The sequence below is a fragment of the Anopheles coluzzii genome, chromosome 2 (assembly GCF_943734685.1).
Source record: "Anopheles coluzzii chromosome 2, AcolN3, whole genome shotgun sequence".
Taxonomy (NCBI): Eukaryota; Metazoa; Arthropoda; class Insecta; order Diptera; family Culicidae; genus Anopheles; species Anopheles coluzzii.
In genome coordinates, this window is record NC_064670.1 from 125086082 (window position 1) to 125109310 (window position 23229).

The window sequence follows — 23229 nt, forward strand, 5'->3', positions numbered from 1 at the left end:
GGGGTTGTTATTTTTAAACATTCAACAACACTTCAATCCGAAATATCCTCCATTAAACGATACAGGAGTTCCCAGGAGGTCTCATAGCTGTGGGACACTTTATAGACTCTTTCTTAAGTGAAATGATCTTAATGTAATGGGACTAAACCACCATTGTTGAACAAATCCAATAGGGATTTCCAAGTAGCCATAGAGCCACAAGGTAACGGTCAGTTTGAAATGATTATACCAGTGCGAATGACAGCTGCTCGCGAAACGTCAACGTGGACGTTTGTTTATTATTGTGTTTTGTTCCCCTCAGCAGCACGCAATTTCCCGCCGCAATGGAACCGGTACACGAGCAGACGCAATTGTACAATAAAACTTATTTTGATGTAAGTATTGATGAAATCTCTCACTTCAGACATTCAGCATAAATAGTACCTCATGCGGATTATATGCCCGTCCTCACAGGCTTTGCGCAAGAACCAGGAGGAGACGGCACGATGGACGGCGTACAAGCAAGAACATGTGGATCTGAAAGCGAACCTACGCATGTATCAGAAAGCCCCACGGGCCGATATAATGATACCGATCGGTTCGAAAGCGTTGCTTCCAGGGCAGCTCTACCACACGGGCGAGGTGATGGTTAGTCACGGATGTGGTTACTTTTCCGAGTGTTCCGCCGAGCAGGCTCAATCGATTGCCGATCGTCGTATCCGGCTGGCGGAGGAGCTGCTGGCGAAGTACGAACGCGAGCGCGAGATGTACAGCGATAAGCTGGAAGTGCCGCTCACGAGTGAAGCATTTGCTGGCGCTGAAGGAGGCCGTGAGATCATTGAAGAGTACGACGAGGAAACGGAAAAGCGATGGCGCGAGGAGCACCGCCTTCGGGTGCGCGAAAGCAAGCAAAGGGAAGCGAAAGAGCGAGCGGCGAAAAGGGACACCGCGGAGGAGACCAGTGATAGGGAGCTGTTTGCAAAGCTGGAAGAAATGGAGCTGCTGGAAGAGTTGGAACAGGAAATGGACCAGCTTGATCTTCCGGCCGGTGGAGACGGTGACGGTGATGATGATGATGATCAGCTCGGACGCTTGATGCGGGGAGAAATCCGATTGAACGAACGTAAGCGAACTGCTCATAACCAAACGGAGGATTTAAAGGAACGCAAATCTGCTGTAGACTTTCAGAAGCTGGAAGCGGGAACTGAAACGGTCCGCAATGCCCAACAACAACAACCGAAAGAGAATGATACCCCAACCCCGGTGGAAGAGGCCGTTGAAGTTGAGGAGGAAATCGAAACGACGGATGATGAGGAGGGCAGTGAAGAGCGAGGGGACGAAGAAGAGGAGGATGATATTTCGGCCGAATTTGCGCAACTCCTGCTCGAAACGAAGAGCTACTCCCAGAAGGAAAAGCTCAAAGTCTTCAAAGCGAAGCTCAACGACGTCCGGCAGCGACTGTACCAAAATTCCATCGATCTGGTGCAGAAGGTGGACCTGTATCAGCTGCACGACGAACTGGAGGAAGCATTAGACTTTTTGCTTTCCACGGACGAGCCAGAGAAGGAGCAGCATAAAGCGGAGACACCGTTGGAACCAGTGAAAAAGATTAGCAAAGAAAAGGGACGAAAAATTCAATTTGCTGAACAGGATCAGATTAAGCTGATAGACAACCGGCACCAGGAGAAACAGGCAGATGAGCAGGAGATGTTGCACAATAATTCGAAAAATACACTCTTTCTTCCGATTGTACACACTAACGCGTGTTACGAATCGCCCACGACGGACGAGATTGTATCGCCGGCCGATATCTATCGATCGTTTCTGGCGGAATCCATCAAGCAATCGCCAACGGAGGAGTTGAAGTCGATCCTAAAGAACCCTAAAACGACGTACCATCATAATGCTCCTTCTCCAGAGCGTCCGAGTGTCGCCAAACAGCCCGCTCGTCGGCCAGGCAACGAATCCAAGGAGTCAGTGGCAGCGCTAGAAGATGTGGTTGGGGAAATCGTCGAGCATCGCACGGTCGTTGGTCGGATGGACGAATTTGATGTACAGCAAGCGGCGGTTCAGCAGCAGCAGGAACAGCAACCGAAGAAGAAAGTGTCCCGGTTCAAGCAAACGCGCAAGTGAAATAAACTGATTACATTTACGTGTCATCTTAAATCCGTTTTTCAAATCAATTGGTTTTGTTTCCAGTGTTTATTTTTCACACGACAACCAAGGGGTGACCTCTGTACAGAGATCGCCTTGGTGACTCCCGCGCTTGACGGGGGAAGTAGTATCGCCTACAATGTTCAGTTCCATACGCGGCCTTCTGCGCTATTAAAACCCTAACTTTTGTGATTCACCTCATATTGCTCGCTTCCCTTGCGTCATCATTTCACGGTAATTCTTACAATTTAAAGAAAAGGGCACCACCGTCGTCCTCCCTCTTCTGTCTCTTCTGTCTGTCTGTCTGTCCGTCTGACCCATCGCGGTGATGGTGTGGTGGTATTCGATGGCGGGACTCTATGTGTACGGAATTCATGTATTTCTTCCCCTTTTGTTTTTGCAAATGGTTGCGATGTTCGGCAGGGAAAGGGAATGGTTTTTTGGTTCTCCTGCGCTAATAAATGCGTTCTCTCTATCTTCTCAGCCGCTTCTCTGTTTGTTGTGGTTCGTTTTGTTGCACGTTTTTGTCGTCATGCTCTAGCAGGCGTTGCTTACTGCTAAAACCTTTGTTCGTGGAAAGGATTTCGTTCTCACCCTTTCCATAGCTCCGGTTTCAACAAACGGCGAGAAGAGAGCGAAAGAGAGAGAAAGAGAGAGACACTGTTGAGACTCACATAGTGCTTTACTTCTCGCTGCTACCGCCGCGGGCGATTTTGCGCAACATTCGATTGCCGCAGATGAACGTAAACAGGGCCAGCGGGATTAGGTAGCGGATCGTGTCGAACATGTTCAACCGCAGCCAGAAGATGCCAAACAGCACCAGGATAGCACCGAGCCCGAGATGGAACCCGATCGCACCGAGCGACAGCGGGAAGTTCTTCACGTTCACGCCCAGCTTGGCCCACAGCCCGAACAGGATCACGAGCGGTGCGATGCACAGTGCGGTGAACAGGTCGGACACGAAGCGCGGGGGACGCTTTTCCGGCGCCCGGAACTGGTGCACAATTTCCGGCAGGGGTTTCCGCGAGCTGGCGGCCGCATCAACCGACTGCTGCTGCTGACTGTCGCCGGCGGCAAACTTCAGCTCCAGATCGGCCAGATGCCACTGGAAGGAGTTGGAGAGCAGCGCATCGCCCACGATCAGGCGCACCTCGTACAGTCCGCTCTTGTGGCCAAAGTCAGCCGCCCGCGCACCCACATCCATCTCGAACTTGTACGCCTTGCTCGAGTCGGTCTCGGCAACGAAGATGATCTCCTGTCGCGTTTCCTGATGGCGCAGCAGCACGAAGCACTGATGGACGGTGATCGGTTTGCCGCTGGCGTCATCGACCAGCGCCGTCTTCAGCACGACCTTCTGCTGCGAGTCGGCGTTCAGCACGGTGGCCAGCTTGGACGGGTGGGTCACCGACTGGCGCTTCACGCTCGAAGCGGCACTGTCCGTATCGCCTACGCCAACTTCCAGCGAGCTGACGCGCACCTTGCCCAGCACGCTCACCTGCAGCTGCTGGCGGTAGGAGGGTGCGGCATCGACGTCCACACGGTAGAGACCGCGCGCAGGCGAGGCCGACTTCAGATTGTACGTGTACAGAGTCGCGTCGTCCTTGCTGGGCACCAGGTTTACCTTCGAAACGAGCGCATCGTTGGTCGTGCGGGACACAACCGTCGTCGAGAGGGCGGCCAGTGCGGGCGAAAGCGGCTTACCGAGCAGGTCACACACACGCACGCTCAGTACGGGTGATTCGGGCAGCAGCTGGCCATTGCCGGCCAGTCGGACGCATACCGGAGCGATGGTTTTCTGCGAAGCCAGCAGCTTCAGCGCTTCCAGCAGCACGCTAACACCCTTCGGCGTCTGGACGGAGGCCCGCGACAGGAAGTAGGTGGCGAATTTGACCGCCTGGTCGGCCGTGATCGGGGCCGGTTTCGAGAGGCTCGTCGCCAGCTTGAAGCCACCGTTCACGATGAGGGCCGTAATGCTCAGGCCACCTTCGAACTGCAGCATCTTGCCATCGACCTCATCGGCCTGCACAAACGCTTCCTCGATGCGATCGTACGCGAACGAACCGGCCGTCCCGAGCTCGGCTGCCACGGCGAACGCGTGTCCGAGCGAATTGAGCGAATCGTCCTTCTTCAGCACGGTCTGCAGGTTCTTGCCCAGCGTGGTGCGCACCTTCTCGTCGACGGCGAGACCGGCCAGCTTGGCCGAATGGAAATTGTAATAGATTTCCTGCGCCGTGGTAGCGTCCTTGGCCAGTGCTGCCTTCACTGCCGTTTCGACCTTTGCCGGAAGTGCTTCCTTGCAGCCGAAGTTCTTGCGCGCGCCGATCAGGTAAAAGTTTTTCTCGAAATCCTGCACCGTAGAAGAGTAAGAAGGCAGGGGATTAGGATAAAGTTCTTCCGGGGTTTTGGGTTAGGGTTTACTTACGTTCAATTTCGATTCACCGTGCAGCGTAAACAATCGCTTGCAGGTGCTGGTAACATCACCGGCCGGAAGTGCCACATTCGCGGACGCATAGTACAGTGATTGCAGATCGTTCGACTTCAGTCCCTCGCTGAACACCTTCGCAAAGCGCTCCTGGTCCTGTGCTGTGAGGTGGCTCGACACGGTACGCTGTGTGGCGGGTGTAGCGGCCAATGCGGCAACCACCAGGGCGGCCAGAGTTAAAAATCCTGTCGAAAAGGAAGGGCAAATCGCACAGTAGCATCAAAGTTTTATCGTAAACACACACACGCACACGTACACGCCCGGTGCATTGGCCTCGATATCGGAGGGGGGTAAGCCGCCGGTTGGTCGCGAACCAGGTTTTGGTGCGAGAGGTTTCCACTTACCCAAAGGATTCATGCTGCAGCCGGGTGCTCGGTGTGACGACGTGGGAGCTGCAACAGAACGATTGCACGGACAGGGATAGGCAGCCGACGGGAAAATATAGTGAATTCACCGATAGTGCGATGATGTACACGGACCACGTCAGACGAAAATCGAAGTTATTGTTGGTCTTGGTGTTCTTCTTGTTCTTCAACTGTCAGCGCACGAAGCGACGACTTGACAACACAACGATTTCAGCGCATCGCACCCGTACAACATGGTGAGGGCTTTTGACGTTCAAAAATCGCTGCATCTCGCTCATTTTCTCTACCCATCTTTTACTCGCCTACAGTGCTCGTTTCGAAGTGTCCTTTTGTGCCTACCTCTCTCACTTGGAACGCGAATGGCCTCGTCAGAACCTGCACGGAATAAATACATTAATAAAAGCACCGTTAAAAGTTCAATATCGGATTTACCCGATTCTAGAGCAAAAACGTGTACGAGCAAGTGAGACGGTGGAGTGAAGATGAAAACATGAAATGTAGAAGTCCGTTGGGTCGATGAGGGGGAGATGGAATTTAACTTTGTCCACCAACACAGTCGCACACCAGAGCGAGCTGGTTTGTCTGGCGGCCATCTTGAACCCTCTAAAACCCTCACAACGCCTTTCAAAAACGCTCGCCAGCGAGGCAAAATCACACCGATTTGGAGCGTTCGCGAGCTCACAAACTGCAGTAATTTGTTGTACGAGCGCGCGGCGCTGTGTTTATACGTACCGGGGTCCAGTTCTGAGATTGGGATCGATTTGAACGTTGCAGGAACTTTGCTTGAAATTGGGAATGTTTTTGTGCTTTGGGACTTGCCATGAGTATATTATTCTGATTTGCCGACCGCACCGTTAAATTTGAGACTTTTTTGTGAAGATAAGATATGTTTCCAGTGTCCATTGAAAAGCACATGTCCTTGACCTCTCCAGATTTTTCCCTAATAAAGAATTTATCTTTGCTGAAATGTGATCGGTAAGCATTTGAATAATACAATCTCGCAGCCCCTCCTGGTCTCCGCTACGCTGTTTTTATTTCACTGTACCATCCAGCATTTCATCGGAATGATTCGGAGTTGAGAGCTGAGCGAGATGGTGAGAGAATTTGGGAGAGAAAACTTGGCCGGTTATACACTGCAAGATGGAATGTAATGTAAAATTGTGTTAATATAAAAAGTTTGGATGATATTTGTTTCATTAAAAGATGCTTCTTTGCGTGTTTTATGAAGTAAAATTGGTTGCACTGTATTTCGGTGTAAAATTTCCATTCGAAAACAATTCTTCTCCTCACATCCAAACTTACAACGATAAGCATCCAAGCAAGCGCTAGGGGTTTACGCTCACGCTCACTCACCATCAGGCGAGCTCCATCTCTTTCACGCTCAACAGTTGGGCCGGTGCGGGCACACTTCGGCTTTCGCGGGTGCACACACGAAGTCGCAGCAAGCGCGCTCGAGCTGCTCTCTCACGGAAAAAGATGGCGCACTTACTTGTGGGACGGAGCCGTTTGCGGACGACCCGTTCCGTGTGTGTCTAGGCTCCGCGAACACTTTGAGCTGGAGCAGGGAATCAGTTTTCCCCCGGCCGTCCGCAGTGTGTGCGTTTGCCGTGCGCGTCTCGCCAGACTTGTGTGTGTGTGCTGTCGCCGCCCGCGCGCGCACCCTCCCCCGTGTGTGAGTGGTGCTGGTGCTGGAAAACCGTCTTCCGCGTGGAAAAAGAGAGGGGTACGCATTTCCCCGGTGCAGAGAACGCGCGGGTTATTTTTTGTATTGGAACAAGTGAGAAAACAAGTGAGAAGATAAACAATAGCGAAGAATCACTCGAATAGCGAAATCATCCAGCATTCTTGTTCGAGACGGGGCAGAATCAGTGTGAGCGAGAGCAGAATAACAAACGAAACATATCGCGTAGTTCAGAGAGAGAGAGAGCGAGAGAGAGAGAGCGAGGGCGAATCTAAGGGGATGTATATTGCGAGTGCGAAGTACCGTGTGGTTGGTGGCCTGGTGTTTGAATATGCGAGCTTTTTCAGCGGGTAGTTTTTGATAATTACAGCCGGAAGTAGTGATTCGCCCCAGCGAGCGTGCCAAAAAGAAGAAGAAGCGTAAGAGCATGTGCTGAAAGAAGATTTACCTCGGTGGGGAGTTGTTTTTCAGTTCAGATATTCGGAAGGCACAAAAGCAAAAATAATACGAGATATATAATATTTCGCTCGCCGTTCTAATCTCAAGTTCCTATCGGTTGCGGGTGTGTGTCTGTGCGTTTATGTACGCGCGTGTGTTTCGGTGCAGAGTTCTTCGTGCCAAGTGAGAAGGAAAGCAGCGTCGTCCACATGCTTGGGCTGTAGAAAGTACAACACGAGCAGCAGCGCCGTACAACATAGAGCAGGTTCAGAAGCAGCAGGTGAATTTGTTTCTATGCTTCAGAGGTGGCCAGAGCCCACTCCCATCGCGCCATAAGCATCCCAACGAGTTGAAAGCGACGAGTGCATGTGCAACGGGCAAACAAGTGCAACGAGGTGGCGAGGACACGGCGTAACCAGGCGCAGCAATCATCAAGATGGGCCGCAAGAAAGGATCGGGCAAAGCAAGTAAGTGATCAATCCGGGGGAATCCCATTCGGTTCGGTTTAAGTGATCAATCGGGAGAGATTGCTGGTGCCGTGACCAGGAGTTATGGCTTTGCTTCTTTTTTGGACGTTCCCTACGATAGCACCTGTTTATTGTAGCATATTTACAACGGCTTAGGTGCACATGTATCTGTGCTGGCAGGTAGAATAGGGAAGGACCTAATAATTCAGGTACAAGGGAGAATAGTAATTGTAATAGATTTCTGCTTAAAGTATGCTTCCTCCCACTGAACCAGTTTAATGTGTCATAAAGCACAAAAGGGGTAGACTATTCCAACGGTCGAGATGCTCCAGGTATTGAACGGAAAGGAGCATCCTTGACCAAGCGCCACTTTCAACCTCTCAGACACTTGCTGTGTTTTGGTTTTTTTGTTTTTGCTGCTACCGTGGCGATGACTCGCATGGCGATAGATAGGATGGAAAATTCCGCACAAATGCAGTATTACAGCACCCAGCCAACTTAGCATAGAATCGGGCCCGGAGAAGCTTCTCGCGCATTAAAGCGAACTTGCGTTTACTGATAAGAGTCATCGACAATCGACAACAACTGCTGCTGGCAAAGATGGTCGCGAGCGAGAGCCCGACATCGCCTGCTTGCCACGGCACAGAATCTCTGCTCGTTGCGATGGTGACGTTGGACGGACGTTCTGCAGGCCACATTCCAATCAGGTGACCACCACACACACCTCCCCACTCACTCTTCGCAACCCTTCGAGAGACGACGGTCGAACACGGGCTTACAGGGCTTAAAATATCGTCTACAACTACTTTCTGCTGCCGCCTTTGCGATTCCACTCGGTCATCTGTCTCATCATCAGCCAGCACTTTGTCGTCCTTTTGTGACCGATCGCAGCAGGCGCACGTTAGCAACACTCGCACCAACAGTGGACTCCGTACACTGACTTTCGCGAGGAAAATCCCATTCGCGGTGGGGAGTTGAGGGGGGAAAAAGGGCGGGGAGAAAATTCGTACATTTACAAATCTATTTTCGCGGACTCACCACCGAATGACCCATCGGTGTTCCGCCGTTAGGTAAAACTGGTCACCCCCCGCCAGTTGGGCGGAAATATCGTTCGCCGAGGGGCACCACTTCGGCCACCAACAAAACAGCAGTTTTGCCACATCAACCGCGCAACGGTCGTCTTCGTCGTCGTCATCGTCGTCTTCGGTATGGACATTCCGACCGAGGTTGGGACCAGACAGCAGGGTGTGTGTACCTCGGGGTTGCGTCGACAGGCAATGGCTTTGGAATGTTTCGGCGTGAGTGGGAGTGAAGGGCATCACATCGGTTTTAGCATCGGCGTTCTGGCCACCGCCACCACCCCAAAAGCGGGAGAAAAATCGAACTCGTACCTCAACTTATAAGCAAGCGCTTTTATTAGATGTCTATTTAAAGAAAATTTGCCCAAAACGAACGCTAGCGTAGCGTTGGGACTGTCGTGAGAGCGGGGCAAACAGAGAGGAAAAGCGTACTACAACTCGGCGCACATACACACACTTGGGAGTATGCAACCGAATATCGTGCGAACCCTCGCTTCATCGCGATTCTTGTGCTAGGGAATGTGGGTTTCGACGGTGGCGTGGTTGTGGCATGGTGGTGCAGGTTGCACAGGCTGCAGGTGCAAACGAGTCACGAGCTGCACGCGGACTGCTTTCAAGCGAAAGGCACGAAAAATAGCTACCAGCCTTGCCTCTCACCCAAAGCCCCCCCCCTATCACCAAATATAATTTCTGCCGAAACAATTTAACACAAACCGGGTCGGTGTGTCCCCTGTTTCGTTCCGGGCGTTTTCGTGCAGGAAATAATGTCGTCCTATCGATCAGGAAGGTTGAACGGTACATGCTCACCCCGCAGGACATGTGTGTGTGTGTGTGTGTGTGTGGGTAGCCTTCGATAGGCAAATAAGCTTCACCCAGGCCAGACCGCTCGGAGGTGTTCCACGGATCGTAAAAAGGACATTCGTCCTTGGTGCCTTTTTGGGATGTGTGCCGAGGGGTACTGAGGAACTGCACTGGCGCCGGGGTAGCAGAACGAGCAATGAATCGGGACCAAGGATAACCCGGGGGAATCCCTGCTGCGCGTGTGTGTGTGTGGTTCAAGTGGAACCCCGATATTCGAGAAACTCGCCTTCTTCATCCTATTTCTCCCTCTTCTTCTTCTGCACACTCCTCCGTCTGGGTTTTGTGTGTGCGTTGGCGCCAAACATCATGTGTCGAAAAATGAACATCCCGAGTTTGGCGTGTTTTGTGCCGTACCGGTTTCCTTCTTTCGCGGGGATCGATTCTAATAATAAGGATGCGTGACGGACCAACACATGTGTGGGTATGTGTGTATGTATGCTAAAGAGGGCAGACGGGTAAATGGAAATAGATGTAGAGTTTTTGGCAAAGCTGATGAGCCGTGACAAGCGTGAAGGAAGAAAGGTTTTGACAGTTTCCGAGGAGAAGGATCGGACGGCCCAGACATTATGGGTGCGCTCGTTTGACACGTTCGAAATTGTTAACCGAACACCACACTCCCATCGTACGCATCGCGGGTGGTTCTGTAGGAAGAGTGGTGGGCTTGCAAATTGTTGCTAAAAGCATGCAGAAATTGATACAACTTAGAAAATATACAATAACAAGCTCAATATGATTAGATTTTATCATGCCGTCCGTCACAGCTCCTGGTGGTGCATTGCTAGCGAACGGGTGTTGTACACTGGTAGACGTGGTATTGAATCCCATCCAATGAGAGAGAGAGAAAGAGAGAGAGGAAATAACAATCTGTTCCTTTTGAAAGGCTTTGAATTGAAGCTAAAGATGGATTAGAGTTTGTTTGTACACGATCATGATTTTATAGAATCTGTAATGCCTACTAGGATGGATAACGGATAACGGTTAAGAAAAGATGTTAAAATTCCTTAAACATGACGACACTTCCGCCATCACATGCAATTTTTAAGTTTGAGATAAACCCTACTCTGCTCTGTATTTCCATCAAAAATGGTCTTTGTGTGGCTGCACGGTTCAAACGCCTGCCTTTTTCACCCTGGCGCGAATCCAAAGCTAGAGGATAGAGAACCCCCCAACCTCCCCCTTCCCTGGTAAGAGGTGTGGTGGTAATGTCCTATCGGTTCAAATCCCATTCTCATGCCCCCACCCCCAACGCCACTCATTTCGTCCTCCTCAACCTCATTAGCAAACATCCGCAACAATAAAAAAGGGAAGCAACAAGAGGGCGATCTGAGACGGCGTCGTCGTCGTCTTCGTCGTTGTCGTTGTCGAGCCCTTGCCGCGCGCGCTCTGTTTTTGCCGGGTATGCCGTTATTTTCATAGTATGGGAATCCCCCTTACGTAATGCGGAGGGAAAGAGTGAAGCGTCACAACATCACACAACACTCACACAGCCACACGAAAACATAGATAGGGACAGACATCGGCACACAAGCAAACACTAAATGTCTGGCCCAAGGGGGAAGCCTGAGTTGTGCTGAGTGAGAGAGAAAGAGAGAGAGAGAAGGCGGTAGCGGCGCGCGTGAGATTGTGAGTAAGTGAGTTGGAAAACTGTCGGAGCGCACCACTCTGTTCACTTGCTCACGCTGTTGTTTACGGTCGACATGTTACAAGGGGGTGAGGTGGAAGTGGAAAATAGGGAGGACACCCTTAAACACACACCGAAACGCTGGCCCGAAACTTTCTGGCCCTTCTTCCAGCTTTCTCGAAACATGTCTGTATGTGTGCTGAGTGCGTGAGTGTGAGTGTTTGTAGGAGGGAAGCCAAAGAAAGTGTCGCACGACGAGGCAAAAAAGGACACCACAGGCCTTTCCCGCGCCTGTCTCTTTGCCGGGTCAGTTACGATGCAGCCAAGGGACACGTCGTCGTGGGTGTATGGGTGCGTCCTTAGGCATTTCATGATTTCTCTCTCCCTCTCTCTCCTTGCTTGACTCACGTTCTCGGCCCTCTCTCTCTCTATCTCGTTCTCGCACGTCGCACATCGTAGAGGCCAAAGGCTGCCTCGTTTTCTACATTTCTACACCAAAGCAACGGAGCACGCCACACATGCCGTTGCCGTCGCGACGAGTTTTCGACGAGTTGCGTTTGCATTGGTGTTTGGTTTTGCCTTGCCGTCTTCCGCTCCGTCTTCAGCCAAAACCCGCTGGCGCGCTATCTCCTCCCCTTCACCCCCCCCCCCCGCCCCGTCTCCTACAAAACCTTCCATCTGGCCCATCGGTATGCCTCCTGTCGTATCGTCGTGCGAACGTGCTCGAGCCTCGGACAAAAATAAATCATGACACCAGGGCGACTCAACGTCGACCATGCGGGGCGCGCACCAGCAAACGAACGAACGAACGAACGAACCAAACGACGAAGACATCAACGTTTTGCGAGATTACGGTGAGCTATCTGCAACACCACCACTCCATTTACTTAGCTGGGGGGACGTAGGGGAGGATGTGGGGGAGAGGGAGAATGTTTGGGGAAGCGATGAGCAACAGGGTGATGTACGGAGAATGTTGCAAACCAAGTAGAGAATCCCCTGGTGTGTCGCTCCGTCCTGCGTCGGTTCATCGGTTTGGTTGGTCGGTGTTGTGTTGTGGTGGGCCTGGCTGGTCCCACGGTCTGAAGTTAGTACATCCAAAAAGTGCGTTTTTTCCTCGGGTGGGACACCGTTTTGTTCTTGTTCTTGCTCATTTACTAATGCCACAAAAGACACAAAGAAGATGCAAGAGTGTATGGAAGTTGGTTCATTTGTTGGAGCCGTTACAATATCCTCCCAGAGATTGGGGAGTTCTCCTCCCCTAACGAAGATTTCTAGAAAAAAACAACATTAAATCGCTAAAATGGGCGTGGCCTTCTTCCTACGCGATTAGATGGATGTAACCATCCTTACTTGTTAGTATGTAAAGCGACAGCTTTGACAGGACCAACGGAAATGAAACCAATTGAAATAATGCAAAACTGTTGCAAACTTACATCCTTTTCAGTAAGTTTGATACATAATGCTAGTACCCACGTACCAGATACCTTTGCTTAATAATGGAACGCCGAGGAGCATTCTATTGTTGCGAGCGAAATTTCACCACAGCGCATTTTTCAACCCTCCAAAGCCGTGCATATTAATAAGAACAAAATGAGAGGATTCCGTAATAGAAAATCATGGGTATTCATCTCGATCCCGGAGAGTGGCGTTGGTCACGTTTCATGCCGCTTTCCCTTGTGTGTGAGTGTGTGAGTAGGTATGGTCTTTGGAACAGTGACTTTGTTCCAACGCCAAGTGAAGGGAGCGAGATTTGGGGCAGGACTCTTCCTTTCCGAAAGCGCACCACACACCCGAACAGAGCAGATTGGGTAGGGTTTTATCGTCCTACTCGGAACGCTACGCCTTACACCCAGAGCTGTAGACAGAGAAAATCCCTCTGTAACCGGCAGGCAGGCACACAGGCAGGCAGGAAGTGGTGCGTCATCACAAGAAAACATCACTACGCGGAGGCTTTTCTCCGTAGTGTGGGTGCGCTTGGGGAGGGATTTTCCTACATCCCGAATGTGGATGCTGTGGATGTGCTGTTGGCGGTGTTCCTTGTTTTTGTGCTTCTTCCGATGGCGTCAGCGATTGCGCAAAGGTAGCCCCATATCACCCAAACCACCCAAACGTGGTGGCCTTTGGTGAACCGTTTTCGGCGCTTTTGGCGCGTGGGTTTAGCAGCGGAAGCTCGGTGAACTGTAACAAGGAAGAGGAAGAAGTAGCAGAAGAAAAGGACGCCACACAGGACGGAAGCAACACAAACCGCCTTTCTGCTTTACCTACCGTTTGGAGAGCAGAACGATTCCGGCCGCAGGGTGGTGATGATGTTTCTTTGTGCGTTTATCCACCGCTCTGTGCTGTGGGGAGGGATTTTTTGGAAATGTTGCTTGGAAAGGTTCCAACGCCAACCTCATTACAACGAGCGCTTAGGGAAAGCGAGAGAGAGAGAGAGAGCAGGTTAATGGAATTTGTTTGATCGTCTTCTTGCCTTTTATTTTAGTGGTAAGAAAATATTTTTACACCAACCAAGGACGAGGATGGAAATAAACCTCGATTTTGTGTCCCAATTCGTCAGTAAGATGTTAAAAACTCCTAAAAACATCTTCCCATCGAGAGCAGCATGATGATGACGCCCTTTTCGTTGCCCTTCCCCTGTTATCCCATACACCGTCCCGTCCCATCAAATTCCAGCCCCACCTGCTGGTGTGTTGATTGTGCAGATGTAATCAAACCTTTCTGGGTGCATCAAACCGTGTCGCGGTGTGGAATTTGATGAAATGCGAATCTGCACACACAGAGGACGAGCACTGTGTGGCCTTGAGAAGAAATGTCCGGCCCTGTCCTGCTAGGAAAGCTGAGAAGATTGGCTATTTTTATCTTACCATAGAGGGGGAGTCAGGTTAATTGCCGAACCTATTGGAATGCGAGCGCCAACAAAACTGGCCCACAACGTGGTTCCAATCCATTTATTATTGTATTTTTTCTTAGTTTTTCGTTTTCCTTCAAGTCCATTCTCTCTCTCTCTCTCTCTCTCTCTCTCTCTCTCTTTCTCTCTCTCTCTCTCTCTCTCTCTCTTATCTGTGCCTTTTTATTGTGGCATTTCCATGGGAAGTGAGTTTCCTTTTTTTCTCGCAGTATTTCCCAAACATTTCCGAAACGCCGAAAAAATGGCTAGAACTGGCCGAAGAACTGGCAGCGGCATAAGAAGGAAGCAAACAATCGGAAGGTGTGAATTGAGCGTTTGCATTTTGTTCCGGGCTTCCGGGGTGATTTGAATATAATTATACACTTGAATAGAGATCGCCGTTGGGTGGGGATTCTTTGTGGAGATTTATTGCATGAAAGTGATCATTATGTTGCGTGTGTACTTGACACCGTGCTGTCAACTTGTAACTAGCAATGGTCATACCTGTCATTTAGTTGTTGTGGCAGCAGCAGTAAGTATTTCCTAACCGTAACTGTGTGATGTCTTTACTTTTACATGTACCTCTTAACAAGAAAAGGGCTAACCGGTGCAATAAAAAAGCCCGATGCACAAAATATGCAAACCAAGTGCAATATGCTGCTGCGGCACGTAACGAACTGTAAATGAATCATTACGACTCGGGCGGACTCCCTTTTTCGAAACAAAAAAGGTAAAAGAGACCGTACCACCGCGAGGGTGAGATGATGAATCATATTTATTTATTTATCCTCCAATACCCTCCAATGCGTCATAGTCGATGGATGGATGGGAGGTGAGCGAGAAACGCCGAGAGAGGAAGGAAGACGGGCGTGGTGCAGTGTGGTAAACGTATTTTATGGTGTCTTTTTGATCGCCACTTTCGTGGCCAGTTGAAAGAGCAATTGAGGGGGCACCGGAGATGAGGGTGATGATGATGATGATGATGCGGCATGCACTGCGTGGAACAGGTTGAACACATCAACACACACACACATACACACTCGCTGGACCGGAAGCGGGCGAACCAAACCAGCCTGGAGCCGCCGCCGCCGCCGCCGCTGCCGCTTTGTCCACACTGTGAAGCAACCGGTTCCGTTTTATTCTCATTCCTTCTCGCTACCAATTTCCCCGATTTTCCGCCGTTCGGTGGAATGAAGGCGACTTTAATAAACTATGAGTCAGACGATTCCTTTACTCGCTCCCCTTTCTCTATACGCTTCATTTGAATGTTTTGATTGTGCTAATGTTTTTGAATAATTCACCCCAAGTGAAGGAGCTTCACTCTGTGTATGTGCCTAATCTTGCACAATATACCCACACACTGCTTGTTGTATGCATTACGAAGATTATAAATCCTCTGCTCCTGCTCCGTACCGAACCCCCCCGCCCTTTTACATTCACCATTATTATCACCTTTATCCTTCCTCTTTCTTTGCGTTTTGGGGCGGTGCGCACATCCTCAAGATCACGTTTTTGGCACCTTGCTCTCAATACTTCGTTCAGTCCGTTTCCCTCTGCCCCGGTAAAAAAGCCAAGAAGGTTGGTGTGTGTGTGTGTGTGTGTTTGTGGTACGCAATTTTTATTTTCGCCAGTGAATAAAGTCCGCTGGCGTCGGGGTGAGTGATTTGAAACACGTTGCGTTGGGTTTGAAGCGCTGCGAACGGCCGAGGCTCTGGTGTGTGTTGCGTGAAACGATCCGTTCAACCCTTCACCAACACGCATCGTGTGAGAGGGCGGGGGGGGGGGGGTGTCCCGGGGGTGAGTGAGGGTGAGTAGAGGCAAGGGACACACTCTCTTACACCGGTCGTTTAACATAAAACCGGTCTGTGAGTGTTGATGCGTGCGCGCTTGTGTGTATGGCGCATTCGTTTCGTTCGTTCGTTCGTTCGTTCATTCGTTGGGGTTTCCTTTGGCTTGTTCCCACTCCTCCACCTCCTCCTCCTCCTTCTTTCACCACCACTCCCGATCCACCCCCGGACGAAAAGGGAGTTTCCTCGTGACGTGCGCGACGACATTCATTCCAACTCGCGACGGAACCGCTCTCTCCGTCGTTCCGTCTCACCGGCGACTAGATGGCGGCGGCTTCTCCGATACTTGAACGCGCCGCGGTTTCTTCGCACGATCTCACCGCGCGCGCTCGATCATTTGCGTGAGATCGTGTGCACCGTTTATCCGGTCTGGTATGTGTTTGCGCGCGCGCGTGTGTGTGTGTGGTTTCTTCTCCCTAAGAATGGTCTTTTGCATCTCTTTCTTCCTCTCTGTGCGCATACCGTAAGACGCAATGTAAGTGGCCCACACGTTCCTTCCTCGCCCACCTGCTCCTCCTGCTCCAGCCCTGCTGTGTTCTGCCATGATCGGTGCCAAGCGCGATCGGTGTTCTTCTGTTCTATCCGCGCTTCTTGTGCGCGCACTCTCGCGGGGATCTCGGGGGATGACCTTTTCCGACGTTGTTTTTGTTGCGCGGTGGCGGCGTGCTGTGGGTCCGGGTTTTCTTCACCACCCGCCCACCTCACCTCCCGCCATTGCTGGACCTCCTCCATCATGCAACCGAGCGGCAATGGGATGCTTTGTATTTTCGCCTTTAAATCTTCGCCTCCATTACACGCGCGCACTCTCTCTCTCTTTCTCACTCTGCGCGTCTGTTGTATACTTTTCAGCCGCCTTGCGTACACGTGTTTCATAATTTCTCAACTCAACCTTGCGTATACTCTAGAGGGGAGATACTGGCGGTATGCTATCCCCTCTCCCCAGCCGCTTTTCCACTTTGAGTAACAATTTTGTGACTGGAAATTGTGCGCTGTGGAGAGCGGGCGTCCCCCGGCATCGGCTTTTTATTTGTCGAAGTTTGGTCGCTTCTTACCGAAGAGCATGTGCGTGTGGTTCGTCTCTCTGTATCTGCTGGTCGGTTGTGGAACGGGCGGCTCAGTTTTTCGGGTTGCCCGCCACCATGTCGCCAAAGAACACCCCCCGCTTTCTCCCCCTGGATGGACGCGATGGTATGACCATCTTCGCTCTCGTGGGTTTGTTTTGATGGTCTTTTGAAAATCGGGAACGATGGCGACGACCGACCGAGTCGAATGTGTGTTGAGCTGAAAGTGGAGTACTACGGTATCGTTCGCTCTTTTTGTTTATCACACGCTTGAAATTGAAACTAATTTGTGATAATGGTTGCCCAGTGCGCGGTCCAAGACGTCTTCATTTTCACGCCGTTCGTGCCGTCCGTCCGCCATCGCCGAGGTTTTGTGTTTGATTGTGAAGGCACGATCTTCGTATGACGCAAACATCAGCTTTTCGTGGTGGTTGGGTTTGATGACTCTGTCCACCGGTAAAAAAGGTGCTAGAATTAGCGGCGATCAAACTGTAACCTGGCGGGCGGGAGGGTCTCCAGCTCCTCACAGTACGGCAGCGCTCCGTTTTTGCTAACAGTGTTCATGTTTTTGCCCCAAATTGCGCCATTGCTTGGTATTCAGCTTGAAATGACGCACTTTATGGCGTGTAGCAAAGGTTGTTTTGTGAGTGAGTGACCTAAGTGCGGAAGATTCAGGGCGAGCTCCCGATTGATTGCAAGAAATGCTTGCGAGACAGTTTTAGAATGATTAGCCCTATTTCCGAGTGTTTTGAGTATTCAAGCTCGATACATCTGTCAAGCAACAGATGCAGAAGCGAGTACCATTCGAACAAAAAAGTACTTCAAAGGACAGAAACTACCCTTCGAGCTCCACACGGGAGTTGATAGCTAGAGAGAGAGATCTAGAGAGAGAGAGTGCGCGATAAATGATGCAAAAGAGTCGAACCTGTTGATACTGCCGAGAGAAACAGACGCGCGTCCTATTGCGCTCCGGCTGTACATATTCATTGCTGTCCTCAGTTGGAGCTCTGTTCGAACCTCTCGTGCGCCTCCAGGGTGGGAGGAGAGATTGCAAAGCAGGCGGCGGTTGGTTGGGCGGTTGGTTGTCCGGGCTCTCGGGCAATCGGTATCAAAAGCTGTGTAAGCAATGGCGGAAGCCGACCACTAACCGTAATATACGCTGTGCATCAGACACGCTTGCCGACACCACTACACGTCTGCCAGTAGTCTGTCTCTGACTGTGTCTGTGGATCGTTTTTTGTTGCTTCCGTTCCTTTGCGCACCAATTCGGTATCGGTCTCAACAATGACGATGCAAAGGCATGCGGTTGCAGAAAATCCAGCTGTAGTAGGGGACGAGACAACTCCCTCCACCGGAGGAGAAGGGGCCGGGCTGGTGGACGTTCTCCAACTTCTGGGAAGTTCCACCCTGGAGGAGCCCTGGAGCACCCGTACCGACCGTGATACGAATGGGAATCTCCTTCCCCCGTGCTCAACAAAAGGGAGGGCGGGTGGAGCAGAGAATGGTGGAAAACGGTCGCAGAGATAAAGTTTATCATCATTCGACTGTGTCGCTGGTTGGATGGCTGAGGTGGCGACGACTGGGTGACAGTGACAGTGAAAAAGTATGGCTCAATCCTCCCACCCAGCGCCAGTATTGGTGAGTCAGAGTGTCAGTATGCTGTTCCAACAGGAGGGAAGGGGGCCAAGTAATGAGACAATCTCCACCCATCCCTACCACTTACGTATGTCGGCTATGGCTATCTGGCCCCGTTCGAGATGATGGGAGTGTGTGATGGTTGGAGATGAGTTGCCATTTTTGCCACGCTTGTGTTTGTGTCTATGTGTGCGCGCGTTGCCATTGATTTTGTCCTACACCGCATATACAGCCCGGTGACATATGGATTACATTGTCCAATGGACAAACGTTTGATAATGCTCTCTGTAGTTGACAAGGTGGCGTGGTACACTGTCCATTTGCCCCCTCACCTCTCTGGTCATCAGTACCTTTTGTTTGATTTTTGAGAAACGTTGTGTAATGGCTGCTTCACTGCGTGCATTGCGTATGTTAATAATCCGGTTCGAAGGACCAAAATTAATTGAGCTACAATATTGTTGTGTCTTGTGCGTGTTGCATGAGCAATAAATCCCTTTCCATTTTTGTTCGAACTCACTCACCATAGACTGTTTTTTTACTTGTTGGCTCGGGAAGTGTTTTTCCCAAGGTCGTCGCAATTCCAAATGCTACCAAACGGCACCGTGGCAACTATATTCAAAAGGATCAACGCTCTAATGGGTTAGAGAATGTGATCGTACATCAAGACGCCCGTTTGAAATGGACCCTGCGACCCCAACCCCTTCTCATTGTTGTTTGTTCGATCGTTGGACGATCCCTCTGTTTTGGTCGACCGTTCTCGTGTCTCGCCACACCTGTCGCCACAGCGGCCCATCGAGAAATGTTCAACTCCCGAAACAAACAAAAAAACACGTACCGGCGACTGGCAACGATGGATAAAACGGGGGGATTGTGGGAACAACAAAACGAGATAGCCGAATAATCGCCCTGCGCGTCCGATTTCCGCCCGCAATACCCGTCCCGCTTCTTAGCCCCGTTATCTTGCCTGTCCGGTCCGGCCGGGCCACTCGACCGTAGAGGATGAAGGCGTTTGTGTGTGTGTGTGTGTGTGTGTGGTGATTGGGGTGATTCTCGTGATGTGTACGAAGATCCCAAGCCAGCGATCGTCAGTCGCCGCCGCCGCCGCCGCCAGCCAACCAGCGGGGGAAACCAGTTCGGTCGGTTCTGCTGACGCCTGCATGCGTCTTTTTCTGCCCTCCCCTCACAACCCTGTTTGGACAGCGGCCGTTGCCGTTCGAACGAAACAAAAACAACAAAAAAACTCGATCGCGTACGATCACAATGTCCGCGTGTGTGTGCGCGAGCGCGCGCTCGCCCGTTGCTTTGCGGCGTGTCAACCCCGCCAGCGAGACGCCCGACACACGGGTTCGGTCACGGGGCCCCGGCTCAGGGGGTTGTTTCCCCCGAGGGGATGGCGTAGCAAAGGAGAAGACAAACGAGACACACACAAAAAACATGGCCTCTACCACCGTTTCGAAGATAAGCCGCCGATGGATGCGGTGCGGCGGATGGAAAGCGCACCCTGTGGTTGGAGTGGAGGAGGATCTTTGAAGGTCTCATGACGCATTCGGGAGACACTTTTCACTGTCGGTGGTGGTGGTGGTGGTGCTGGTTAAGAGGCAAAGGAGAATGGGAAGCCTTTTCGTTTCCGTTTGTTTTGAACGCTCTTTTAGCTCTCTGTGAACTCTTTTCTCGATTTTTTCCTCCTCCTTTTGCGTCTGATTCATTCCGTCATTGCCCACGGAGCGTGGTGTTGTGTGTGTGTTTTTGCCGCTGTTTTTGCCTTCATTGCTTATGCCAGCTGCTGTGTTGTTGTTGGCGTTCGTGCTGCTGCTGCTTGTTGTTGATCGAGGGGTGGCCCACGCGATCAACGGTCGCGATCCAATCCCCTTCCGCGCAGACACAACACCGCATGGGCTTACCTACTGTGGGAGAACTTTACGGAAGCTTGGAACGATTAAAATATCTTTCAACCAATACCCGTTTGCAGTTGAGGCGTGCACAACACAGCAACGAAGGAGCGGTTGCGGAATTCCTTCAAACTGCTTCGCATATGTCATGTCATGGTTGTATGGTTTTGTTTGTACCAATCGTTTTGGTGTGTACAGTATAAGAATATGGGCCATCAAAACAACCAAACGAGTGTCCTTTTATTAACACGTAACGGTACCTTTGTCCTTACTTTGAGGCCACAATGAACCAAATCGTTAAAAACGATCAAGTGTACTAAACCTGTTCAATTCTCAATTTAACAGTCGAGGCGGAATATTTTCTCACGATCGCAAGATCATTTCGTTGGTGTTTTTGTAGTCGTTTTCTGCTTTGCGGTTTTATTTGGAAGAACTGCTAGCAGAAAACGTGTACCACAACACAGAAACGCAATCTGCACTTGCTATAATGCATCTTCCATCCTTTCTCAAACTCGATCGTTTCCATGGCATGATCCTTTTCGTTCGCTTTTTGATCTCCTTCATCTTCTATGCGCACACAAGCAAATGCAGTGCTTGTAAGATTGTCCAAAAAAGAGTTTGTCGGTGGCTTTCTTCAGGGACGCCAAACGTACCAAGAAATATGACCAGATACCCGACCTCCCCGTCCCTAAATTGCCAAAGTGTGTGCTCCAGACCAGTCCAGTTCAGTCCACTGTCTGCAGCTCTTCGCATGGGATGGTTCAAAATAATGGCAAAAGGTGTTTCGATGCGAAGGAGCAGCAACTGCCTTTGCACACATCTCGTCCGTACCACACCCCGGGGGAAGAGGCACAGGTTGGGTAAAAGGAGCCGTCCTGCTCGAGCCACACCGCCCCGAACCCGTGGCCTCTGAGAGGGATCAGACGAAATGGGACGAAACGAAGCCCAAAAATGAAAAGAAACTTGCAGCATCTCGCGCAGTTAAAGAACACGGACACACACGGACACACACCGTTTCGTAAAAAGGAAAAGGTTGACCGGTGGGACGAAAATTTCAGTGGATGAAAAATCACGATTGAAAAAAAGAAAACGTGTAAAAAGGAAGGTGATGGTGTGTCCCGCGTGAGCCTTCGTCTTGCTTCTCAGCAAGCGTCCCGTCCAACCATCCAAGGTCCATTTAACTTGCGTGCGTGTGGACGACGAACCCCTTTGACTTGCGGGATAGTCCCAAACCCCTTATGGCACATCAAACGCACACCCAGAAGACGCATGGGATCAACATGTGAGCGGCGTTTGTACCTTTGAAGAGGAGGTTTTTGTTGTTTAGGCCTTTAGCGAGACGAAACTGCTCACTTTCGGGATGTTTCACCCTCTACGTCTCTCTTTCTCTCTCTCACTCTCACTCATTTACACAAACGGCACGGTCATCGATACGCCGTTGGTGTACATGCGTGCCTGTGTGCCTGTGTGTATGTTTGTGCTTTGCTTTGGCGCCAACCTGCCGTGCCGTGCCGTGACTGGTACGGAAACCCAGACGAATCATGCCGGAGGAGACCCCGGGGCCGTTTTTCGAGTCCGTGTCTTTCTCTGGCCTTCCTTTCCTGGCCTGTCCTCCCTATCCCAACGCCTGCCACACTTCGCTCTCTCTCTCCCTCTCGATCAACCCTCCCGACTGGTTTATTTTCACGCTTTTCTATCCATTTCTCATCTCCGTTTTCACGCGGGAGGCCGCCCGATGCTTGTTGCTGCTTGTATGTGCGGTCCGTCGTCGTTTGGGCAGAGAATGGAAGGGAGGGAGCTGGATGTGGAAAGGAAGGCTCTTCTGCTCCCGCACCATCAAATTTGCCTTTGCCGCCGTCGGTTCGCCGCCGCCGTTTCCTTCATGTACAGCAGCACGTACGACCCATCCCGGAGAAGGAATCTCCTTCTCGCTGGCTGGCTGTTGGGCAGGTTTCTTATCGCTTCCTCCATCGCCCCTGCTGGTGAGAGTGTAAGAGCAGGATAGGGAATACTATGGGGGATGAGATTCTCCACTTGCCCCCCTTTGCTTTGGTCGGGGGGTGCTCCAATTGATACTGGCAGGTTTACTTTGGTTGAACTTGTGAGAAAAGGAAGCGTAATCGAGATGTGATTGTATTTGAAAGTGTGTGAGAGGGAGAGAGAGAGAGAAACACTCACACGGAATCCTACCGAATATTCTCATGTTTTGTTGTCCGGCTGATGTTGCTGCTGTTGTTATTGTAGTTGTGCCGCTCTCCGGGGATTGCCTTGTTGTACATTGACAAAAAGGAAAAGGAAAACAACGCACAGCTAGTAAGAAAAAAACAACAACCAAAACCTCGTCCGGCTTGGAATCCCTTTCCTGTCGCACAGACACACAGCAAGCAACACAGCCTACTACGCTGCGTTAATGAGGGAGCGAGTACGCACATATACACGTGAACGACGAAGTGGCATAGTAATTATGCTCGGGAATTATGAGCGTTACAGTGTGTGTCCCCTTGTATCGCCATGAATTGATTATCCTTGAAAGCATGTTTTAACTACAGAAAAAAACCGTTTTTCTCTGTCACACAGATCTCGCAGCCTTTGCATCAGACCAACCCTCCCCCCACTTTTGAGAGAACAAGTTCTAGTTGTATGCTGGTGGCTGGTGGCTGGTGCACCTTGCATTTTTGCAGATTTTTATTTACTTCGTCGCCTTTCGCCACAACACGGTCCTTCCTCCGACGTCCTTCCGCTCCATGCATCGAAATCAGTTCTTTTTCGCATCCTTTTTTGGA

General features: G+C 50.9%; 3 protein-coding genes across 4 annotated transcripts in view; 2 read left to right on the forward strand and 1 right to left on the reverse strand.

Annotated features, from left to right (window-relative positions):
- Window positions 1–271: 271 nt before the first annotated feature.
- Window positions 272–2334, forward strand: LOC120952564 (unconventional prefoldin RPB5 interactor-like protein). Of its 2 annotated transcripts, XM_040371956.2 has the most exons (3): window positions 272–374; window positions 454–1102; window positions 1160–2334. In XM_040371956.2, the coding sequence occupies exons 1-3, from the start codon at window positions 324–326 to the stop codon at window positions 2110–2112; spliced, it is 1653 nt and encodes a 550-aa protein (XP_040227890.2). In that variant the 5' UTR covers window positions 272–323; the 3' UTR covers window positions 2113–2334. The 2 variants fall into 2 exon arrangements, with proteins under 2 accessions (XP_040227890.2, XP_040227889.2); XM_040371955.2 differs by having other exon boundaries at window positions 454–2334.
- Window positions 2163–5183, reverse strand: LOC120952563 (dolichyl-diphosphooligosaccharide--protein glycosyltransferase subunit 2). Its single transcript, XM_040371953.2, has 3 exons — window positions 4960–5183; window positions 4556–4800; window positions 2163–4480 (listed from the first exon to the last, which is right to left on the reverse strand). The coding sequence occupies exons 1-3, from the start codon at window positions 4970–4972 to the stop codon at window positions 2816–2818; spliced, it is 1923 nt and encodes a 640-aa protein (XP_040227887.2). The 5' UTR covers window positions 4973–5183; the 3' UTR covers window positions 2163–2815.
- Window positions 5184–6381: 1198 nt separating this feature from the next.
- The window catches only part of LOC120948544 (serine-rich adhesin for platelets), a 43838-nt gene continuing 26990 nt past the window's right edge, over window positions 6382–23229 (forward strand). Inside the window, exon 1 of the mRNA XM_040364984.2 lies at window positions 6382–7566. Within this exon, the coding sequence (XP_040220918.2) occupies window positions 7536–7566 (31 nt within the window). The 5' untranslated portion in view covers window positions 6382–7535. The remainder of the gene's footprint in view (window positions 7567–23229) is intronic.